Source organism: Pholis gunnellus, assembly GCF_910591455.1.
Source record: "Pholis gunnellus genome assembly, chromosome: 6".
In the NCBI taxonomy this organism is placed as follows: Eukaryota; Metazoa; Chordata; class Actinopteri; order Perciformes; family Pholidae; genus Pholis; species Pholis gunnellus.
In genome coordinates, this window is record NC_136532.1 from 20,784,913 (window position 1) to 20,795,221 (window position 10,309).

Below are 10,309 nucleotides of genomic sequence, written 5' to 3' on the forward strand. Positions count from 1 at the left end.
GGCCAGTTTTCCTCACTTCGTGACTAGTAGAACAATCTGTATAGATGTAGCTGTATTGCACTTCAACGTGAATCTTTGGTGACATTCAGGTCTCCAGATTACAAAGCATCTACAACTGCTGATAATGTCACTGATCTACACAGTAGCACTCAAATCCTGTCATCGTCACGTGATTTTTATTTGTTTTATTTGAATATGTGAGCCATTATGTTGATAAGGAATTCCATAAACTTCTGAACTTCCATAAAGACTTTAAAGGGACAGATTACAACAATAAATCAAAATCAGAATTGATGTAGCAGAGGCAAAGATATATATTGGGTCAAGCTGCTGGGCCCAACATTACCTATAATGCTGTTTGTAGATCAGCTTTCAGTATGTTAGCTGCTCTGTGAGTCTGTACTAATTGCTAATGTTAGCGTGCTAACATGTTCACAATGACAATGCTAACATGCGGATGTTTAAGAGGTATATTTACCATGTTCATCATCTTAGTTTACCGGGTTAGCATGCTAACATTTGCTTGTTAGCGTTTAACACAAAACACAGATGAGGATGATGGGAATGTCGTTCGTTTTGCAGGAATTTGGTCAGAAACCAAAGAGCTCGATAAAAGACAAATGTTGACCTGATGATGGTGTTAGATGTGAAGTCAGAGGATCACCAAAGTTATTACAATTCATCCTGAGGGGGACATGAATGCTTCCACGAACTTGATTAATCAAACAGCTTTACTAATATATGAAGATCCAATAGACATTTCACTCAAAACCTCATCTTCCGGGTGGGACTAGAGGAGAAAGGAGTCATCCTCAGGGGACCGTGAATGTCTATATTAAACATCGTGGCAATTCATGCAATAGCTGTTGAGATATTGCAGTCTGGACCAAAGTGGTGGACGGTCCAACCAACAAACTGACATTACCATCATTAGAGCCATGCCGAGAGCATGGCAAAACATTTGTAGTCCTCAATCCAAATCCGCGATAACTCACATGATGTCACTTGAGTCGTTTGCTAAGACCTGACAAAGCTCCTCCAGAGCCCCAGAAGACATTAAACACGGGCTGTGTAGTTCTCCCTGCGACTGGTAAATTGACTTTGACATGTATAAATGGCAGAACGTTCCTCTAACCTTTGGGGCATCTGTTGCGGCAAAATGCTGTGCGCTTTGGCAAACTATAAAAAAAATGTGAGCCGACACATCATCATCACATCCTGGGCCGTCTGAAGTGTCTGCTGCATCGGGAGGCCCTTTAAACCGCAGGGCTGGTGGAGGCACTGAGGCCCACCAGCACTCGTCTCTGATCTGTTGTAGGGCAGCCTAAAATTAGTGCCAGTCATTGAGCAGTGTAGGTCAGAACTGGGCCGCCGAGAGCAGCACACCTACTAATCAGCGCGAGTTGAAATAGCTCAGGGTGGTCAGACGACTGCTTGTAATGTGCTGCATAACAGAGAGAATCAAAAGCCCCAATAATCGTTCCAGTCTGTGAAAATAAACAGACAACGGAGCACATTGGCTATAAGAAGATTAGCTTCATTGACACAGAGGAAATAACAACATTACTAATATGTTACAGTAGATCTTTTTTCTAAATTCAGGAATTAGTCTGATCTTACTTGTTTAATAAAAACCTATAAATTATCCTGGAGTCTGGCCAGTCACATAGCCTTAAGTTTGCTTTTTACTGTGACCACAACTGCTGACATTGCTTATTAGAAGCAGATGATGAACACAGTTAAGAGATTGAATCAGACACATGAAATGATAAATGCACAGTGACCTCCAGGTATGATGAAATATTCATTTGCATGTCTGACTATAATTAAATATGAGTGAGCAGACCTCACCTGATGTGCTTTGGCTCAGTCATAATCTGCCTAGCAACACATGTTTGCACATGTTTGCATTTAACTAGTTGGTTAAAGCTAAAGCTCTGTGGGCTCAGTATTGAATGAATCAAATGATCAGAGAGTTGCTGTGTTTTGCTAAATTACAAAACCTACACAGCTTTGAAAATAGTCAAATGTCTTCTGTGGTTCCTAAAACCCGCTAATGCAACCGTGTCGTAGTACACCTGGCGATTGCATTCATGCTTCAAAAACCATAAAAGTGGTGTTCATTTGTGAAGATTATCTTGCTGAACTAAATGTCTCAAATGTTTTCCACAGAGCTTATTTTCTGCAATAATCCAAAATCCTATGGAATCCAATCCAATGGGAAAATCCAATTGGCTTTATGTCGAGGAAACTAGCGTGACGCTATACATTTATAACAGAAACGGTGTTACAAATGGAGGTTTTTTAAAATCTTTTTTCCAGGCATGCCGAAGATGTCATAGTGATGTCATCAGGGTTATCTCCCCCTAAAAAAAAAAACTTGCGTTGCAAATTAGGGGCATGGATGGAGTTTGAAAAACATGCAAGTTTGCCAAGAAACTTTGCGAGAAAACATTCAGTCTAAAACTAACACAGTGACACGACAAGCGCCACGGGTCAGGCTGTGGTGAGAGAGGTGAACTCATACAACACTTAACATTTCATTAACTGTTTCCCCCCCACACACCCCACTAGCAGCTGAGACATTCCATAAACAATTGGCCTGCCAGCCAGCAGCACAGAGGGCCCTTTGAGTGGGACCAGGGAGGGGAGCTGAGACTGCAGGACCAGGGGTCTGAGGCGGAGCACGAGGGAGGATCACCGAGCCGGGGGAGGCCCGCAGGCTCATAAACATGCCAAAGATTCTTCTTTTATTAAGTTTTTTTTGGAAACGTGAATGTGAACAGAGGAGCTAATAGGACAATCGGGTGTGATCGGGGCTAGCGTAGTTTCTAAACAAGTGTTTTTGTTCCGTTTTCTGATGGGGAGGAACAAAAAGACTATTCATGACATTTACTGCGAGAGCAGCTGGCGATGCCTGGCCTGGTGTAATCATGGCCTGCCAGCTTTTGACCACTTTACCCAGTACACTGCATAGAAGAACAGGTGTCTCACACACACACACACACACACACACACACACACACACACACACACACACACACACACACACACACACACACACAAAGTTGGCTGCCCTCGAGTGCTGCCAGCGCTTTCTCTTGTGGGCCTACATTTACTCTCGGAAAGGGAGAGGCTGAATTCTTTAGCTTCCTTGACCACCAAACCTCAGATGTTGATAATCCAGGTACAATGATAGGCCTGTCTGGGCTTCCTTGAGGAACCTCAAATATTCATGAGTCTGCAATTAACCGCGAGTATAGACCAGCCTCGGTGTGACTCCTGCTGAGGCAGCAAGTCGTGCCGATCTCTGGACTGAGGCCAAGCCATTCAGACAGCCGTCATCACCTTTTCAGACAGACCTTTCGATTTACAAAAACTGTGCCAAATTCTCATAAATGCATCCCAAAACACAGAGTTCTGATTTTTTTTTTTCACAGAGATATTATGACTAAAACTAAGATAATGAATGGTGAGGTTTATTATTTCCCATTTGGCCGACCTCTTCCTCTCACTGTAATACATTAACCATGAGACGGTCGACACACTCAAGACCTTTGCAGAAAGCTGTGGCCACAGGCATGTCAGTGTCATGATGATAATTAATTATGGCAAAATAGACCCATCAGAGAGTTGGCCTCCTTAAAGGCCCACAGCTAATCAGCAGCTCTATTCACGGCTAGGCTTGACAATTGGCCTAGATAACCAGAAACCAGGAGACAACACTTATTCTTCTATTCATAGAAAAAGGGTCCCCTGAGACGTGTCAATTTTAGACTGACCATTTCACTTCGATTTCACACCGCCATGCAGCTGAGTATCTGTGGGACTGTGGGTTTGTTTGTGTCAGTTAGTAGGTGTTTCTAATTGTAAGTCAGTCATTTTTTCCCAGGCGGAGACAGGCTGACACCATGCCAGACACTAAAAACACTCACACAACAGCAGCAGGGACCACGTCAACTCTTGGTCTGCTGCCAGCGCTCACATGTTCCACGACAGGGTGCAGAACATAAACACACACACACACACACACACACACACCGAATCTTACCGTCCAGAAAGCCTTGATTTAGGTACAACCACTGACTGGATTGTTCAGTTTACGCAGCTTTAATAGTTACACAACACTCAGGGAACTGGAGCACAAAGCGTCTTTGCAACACTGAGATTAAGTTGGCTTTAGGCTCATTTAATAGATTTGAGTGAATGTCGCAACGCTTTATGATAAATCAAACAAAAGAAATTCCAACTGCTCCCTCAAAGTCACTAAACACAACAAAGAGCAGTTTATTGCAAAAACTTGCCTCAAAGCGGCTGCCTGCCCGAGGCCTAATCCAGCAACGTGCACAGTAATGTTAATACAACATCAGAAAATAAATCCACACTTGTGGTAATCCACAAAGCGAGGTCCACATGAGGCAGCTGTGTCGTTATATCAGCAACAAGTCTCCTCGGGACAAAAGCTGGACCCCGGGCTCTGCAGGACGGTGCCTTTAAACAGAGGGAGTCAGACAGGACGGGGTGCATAACGAGGGGAACGCCAACAGACCTTACACTTAAAAGGTTTACTGGTCACGGGGACGCACCACTGAGAAAACAGCTGTGTAACGAGCATGAAACTTCTATCTTTACCGTAGAATCGGTAGTAGGACTAAAAAAATACATTCATAACTTAGGGTCCACTTATTCGCTTTTAACAAAGCTTTTAAAAAAGGTGCATGTAGACACATACTGCAAACAAATAGGAGGATGCATTTCACCTCAACTACTGGGTTCTACTGAGTTATTTCAAAAAAGTCAACTTCTAGCTAACAGCAGGACAAGATTACGCAGAATTCAACCAAACTGCTGAAACTCTGATAGCCGATGAAAACAACAACGCTATCTTATAATCTTCACGCGTGCCAATAGTTTACGTTAGCCGTCTTTATGTTTACTGTGCCGCTAACCGTGGGGCTGTGCAGTCCGTGTACACTGTGAGAACTTGTTTGTTGGATTAAATCCAAAGTGCCAGAAACCAGAAAACAAGGTAAAAGTGGCGTTACAAGACAGGACGGGCCGGGGCAGGCTGGTTAGCATGCTCATTTCAGTAGACATCCCTGCAACACTGTAACACCTTCACATTCGGTTGATAATGTTGTAAACTAATATTCTGGCCAGATCTTACACATTGCACCCATAATCACATCTCACGGTCTTCATGACAAAAGAGTTGAAAGCTTTGGAAAAAAGCGAGTAAGAGGACCTTGAGTTCTGACACTGGAGATTTATCAGAAAGCACTACAACCCGGGGACAATGGAGCTTGTGGGCATTCACCCCAGACAGAGAGGGTGTCACAAAAATATGATATCGATTGCATTGTGGTTAATGTAGGAACCAGCGTTTTTGGACTAAAGTCAGGCTATTTTGGCCATTGCTATATCAATTTTAACATTTTATCCGTCTATCTCAAGTCCAACAACTTCACAAGAGAGCAGCACTAACTCATTGGAGAGCAGTTTTAATATCATTGAAGTGAAAACAGGTTTGCCTTCTCATAAATGTATTCATTCTTTGGGAGGAATAGAAACTTTCTGTGCGTCTGCTCTTAATTATGTTTCTGCAAATTAAATAAGAAAAAAAACATCCTGACGGCATGTCACCAGCACCAGCGCGACAGACGGCACCAGAGGAATGGATTTGGACATTCCGGTCATCCGAGCGGCGTGCTAGCTTACACACACATGCTGATTATATCACAGACTATCTGCTTGTTCGTCACATGCTTTGTGTCAAAGAGCTTTGGAGACTGGATCACCTTATATAACAACGCACTATTCTGCTCATCTGTTTAATCTGACCCACAGTGGATAACACTTTTTTTTTGAGGCAAACTATTTTCCAGCTCCTATCCTAAAACGCTCTCTGCATCCCAATCCCTCTTTGGCCTCGTCCAGCAACAATGTCCTCGTGTCCCCCTGTGTCGTTCACTTTGACAAAACGTTCCTGCAGAGGAACACTACACCACCGCCTCTCCTTCTGTCCTTGGCATTACCAAGTAGCCCAGACCACTCTCCTTATCCCACTTAACATTGTTGTATTGTCGACATGTCAATACTCGTGCTCAATGAGTGATTCTCCTATTGTGTTACACACATAACAACAGGAAACACTGATGGCAGGCGTTCTGATTGGAAGCCGCATGACACACTTTAAGCCCCTCGATCCTCTTCTTTTTTTCTTTTTTTGGAGTGAGTTGTCAGGGATTTTTTTTTTTTTCCTATACCAGTCGCCTCCCGTAACAAAGAGCCTCCCCAAATCTATCACGCTAGACGAACCCCTTTAAGTTAATTACTCCGCACCAAGGACAACAACACTGATGTGCGCTGACACAAAAACACTCAGGGTGGACGGGGCCGAGCGACCGGGAGGCCCGGGGGCAGCCAGAGCATCTCTTGTGAGAGTGAGAGAGCACTCAGCGGGCAAAGAGCAGAAGGGGGCAACACAAAAAAAAGAGAGGGCCGGCCTGCTTACAAAGGGTAATGAAAACACTCCTGAAAGAGCGGCAAAACCACTGGGTTGCTGTTGAGAATCAGTGTGTATGTGAAGTCCATCTTGTCAATCCCAACCCCTTCATGGCAGGTTGACTTTTCACAGGCTTCCGGCCTGGTGAGAACCATGCTTAACTGGAATGGGATAACCCGACACACACAATATGGAGGAGACTAAATACAATTCTCATTAACAGGACGAGAAGATGAATTTAAAACACACAGAACCTCTTTTTTTTATCATAATAGCTCAGTTCATCTCAAGTAAACCTGCTGATACCACAGAAAATGGCAAAAACACAACTATAAATGTTTCTTTTTTAAATAAAGTGTATAATAATCCCGGCTGCAGAAAACATTTTAGGATGGATTGAGTGTGTGAGGCTAAAATATTAGGTGCATTTTACACATCAGTGACTTATTCTGGATCAACGCCAGGCGAGGAAAGTCTTTCAGACCATGATTAGAGGGCCTTTAATGTGCTTTTTAGTACTTTATCATCTCTACCCATTAGAAGACTTGTATGCTTTTAATCCTGAAAAATGAAAGGCTCGAGGAATCATCTGTGTTGTGCCGCGTGTCTTGCAGACTTACCCAGATCTCCTTGAACACTGTTGTCGTGCGAGGTCCTGCTGGACGTGGTGGACTCCCCATCACTGGGCCAGACCTGGCCCGTTTTACGGACCCCTACGACGGAGGTCTTGGACACCGTCCCCTGCTGCTGCTGCTTCAGGCGTTTCTGAGACAGGGGCGTGGGCGGGCTGCTGCTGTCAAAGGAGTGCTGGGAGGGCGAGCGGCTTTTCTCCCTGAACATCTGATAGGTGGTGGGGCTGGGCGACACGTGGCTGGACTGGCCCGAGGAGAAGTCCTCCTCGCTGGACGTTAAGTTCTCGTTGGAGCTGCAGTCCGGGGTGTAGCCTCCTCCTACGTCGTCAAAGCTGCCGGGAGAGTAGGAGCGCCTCGGCCAGGTGAGGTGCGCGTCCTCCTCGACGCTGTGGTCCCTAATGTGGATGACCCGGGTGTCCCCGTCGGCCATCATTCCCCCAACATACACGCTGGTGTAGGGCTGGCACTCTGCTGACTCAGACTTCCCCCCAGTGGAGCGGATCACACCGTCTTTCAGGAAGTGAGGGCTGACCTCGGCGTCCTCATACGACCCGTTGTGGCTGCAGTTCCCCTCGGTGGACCTGCCTCTCTGAAGATCTTTGCCGATGTCCCCCGTGGCGGCCGACAGGTTCACCGGGACGGAGTGCAGGGACCTCTTGCGCTCCATCTGCATGGCCTGACTGCCCAGGGTGCTGATCTTCTCCGAAACCTCCCTGTCGTTGACTTTCACCAGCCCTCGCTCCGAGTGGTACTCCATGTTCACGTAGAAAGGTTTCTCCTGTCCGCCCACGACTGACAACCCTCGGCCGTCTCCAGCCGAGTGGGAGTTGGCCCTCCTGATGCGCTCAAAGTTGGACCTCAGAGCGGCCACAGAGCCCGTGCCCAGTGGGAAATCGTGGATCTCTGAGTCCTGGTGCACTGGTGACACCCCACCCTTCTGTTTGGCCGGGGACGCACCATCCATCTCTCCTTCTGGATGTGGTTTACACCTGGTTGTCTTGCCAGGCCCTCTCTGCTGCTGCTGCTGCTGCTGCTCCTCCTCCTCCACCGGTGCCTCTTCTGTGTGGGGCCTCTGGCTGTCTGGGTCTCCATCATTCATGTGGGGCGTGCTTTTAAACCCCCATCGCTGCCCGTCGTAGGACTTCCTCTCTTTAGCGAGCAGAGTCTGCAGGTAGATCATCCGAAAGCGCTCCTTGTTTACTTCCTTCTCCAAGTGCCGGATAGAAGTCTTGCATTTGTCCAGCTCCTGTTCAATGTTCCCCAGTGAGTTCAGCTCCATGCAAGGGGGGTCGGACTCGGGGAACTGGGCTCTCCATGCTGCTACAAACCCCACCGGTTCAACCATTGTTATGAACTCTTACATTAACTATTCAATCCACTAACAACACAATCACACACATTCCTAAAGCTTGAACTGGACTGGACTGTTTAGAACTCAAAGCTTCCATGGTGCTACAGTAGGCTACAGAAAGGGAAAGTGTTCTCCAGATGAAGGAAGGATCCACTTTACAGGGAAGAAAACCTGTTTAGTTTACAGTCTTTACTCACAAACACAAGGAGAGAAAAAAAACGGTCCAATCCCTTTACTCAGTCCAAGAAATGTGAGTTTATCCTTTTGTTCTTGACTTGATGCCTTCTTGTGCTCGTCTATTCTCTGGAGATCCTCTGTCTTCCTCTGTGTTTGGTGTCAGACTGACTCGCAGCTCTCTGGTGTTGTGGCTCTTCGTCAGCAGCAGAAAGAGGAGGGGCTACATGGATGAGATTTAGGCTTAGGCTACACTCCAAATACATAAAAAACAACAATGATGATTCGTCAAAATGCTGCTTCTAGTAAAAAAAAAAACAGTGTTTCCAGGTAAAGCTGATTACAAGAGGAAATCCACCAGAACACATATGTGCACGAGGAAACGCGCTGTGACAGTTATACGACGTAAGGTCTAAAAAGAAAGGAGATAAACTTAAAGACACTTTAAAGGCAGAAAACGTACCACAGCGTGATGGACTTGAGGGTGTTGTGTAGGACCTCGTTGTCTTCAGGTTGTTACAGTTCAGGTGGATGAAGAAGAAAAGAGGTCCCGACTGTCCAAACAACTATCCTTTGTAACGTTAGCTCAAATGCAGGCTTGATTTGTTTTACCCACAATACGAACACAGCTTAATGTTGTCCAGCCTGAGCTGTAGCCGTCTCTCTCTCCGACACAGTGCACTTGTCGTTAAGCTCTGAAAACTCTGATTGATCCAACCAAAGTTCATTGTGTGGCCACATGAAGTCGTGCCTTGTGGAAATGTCGCCACCTGACGGTTTAAATGTTCCTATGAATACGATGTGATGCTTATCCTCAATAACTTATGGAGTGGTAACTAACTATAACATTTCACGTTTTTTCGTGCGCATGCAACATTTTGAGATTTACTATCTAGACTTGTTAATGTTGCGGTATATATGGTATTAGGTTGTTTGCATCCTTCCTACCATTGTTGTTGTTAAATTGCATTAAAGGTGAAAAGAAGATCGTGACATCGAATTCAAGAAATTGTCTGCGTTTAGCCCTCATCAAACAAGCTGCAAGTACATTTTAATGTATTTCATTTTAGCTGGAAGGTTTATTGAAATGTTCAGTTCAAGTAAAACAACCTTTACAATGTAAGACTTTATCAGATTAAATATCAAGATGTCCGAATGCTATCTGACTGTTTAATAATAATATTATATTATATAAATTGGCATTTTTTTCCCACCATGCGTCAGAATTTTTCATCAACTTCTGTATTCTTCTCTCAGCAAAAAACCACTTGCGCACATGTAGCGCAACAGTGACTCTCTTCATCACTATGTCAAAGCTAATTCCTGTTAGCAACCAATCCGCGACGCCTTCTTGGTTTCCATGGGGCTGGTGACAACAACCGCTGAACTAGCAAACTGACGAATGAAAAAGTTGTACTAACATATCTATCGTAAACTTGACTTTTAGCATTTGTAATTAGATGTGTGCCACTGTCACCAGCAGCTCGGGTGGATGCATTTGTAAAGGTTTCTCTGCAGGTTGGATAGCTTGTTAGTCGACGTCTGAGAGCTAGCTAACTGCTAAGCTAGTTAGCTAAACGTTAGCTTCGGCTAAACCAAAAAAAGAAGCGTTAATTCGTTCATTTGCTGCGTTTCGTATCGTTCAAG

General features: G+C 45.1%; 1 protein-coding gene across 1 annotated transcript in view; it reads right to left on the reverse strand.

Moving 5' to 3' along the window:
- LOC306697409 (breakpoint cluster region protein) overlaps window positions 1-9,279 on the reverse strand; it is a 29,607-nt gene extending 20,328 nt beyond the window's left edge. Inside the window, exons 1-2 of the mRNA XM_079161300.1 lie at window positions 9,126-9,279; window positions 7,126-8,885 (exon numbers count right to left, since the gene is read on the reverse strand). Of these exons, the coding sequence (XP_079017426.1) occupies window positions 7,126-8,482 (1,357 nt within the window). The 5' untranslated portion in view covers window positions 8,483-8,885; window positions 9,126-9,279. The remainder of the gene's footprint in view (window positions 1-7,125; window positions 8,886-9,125) is intronic.
- Between the last annotated feature and the right edge of the window lie 1,030 nt (window positions 9,280-10,309).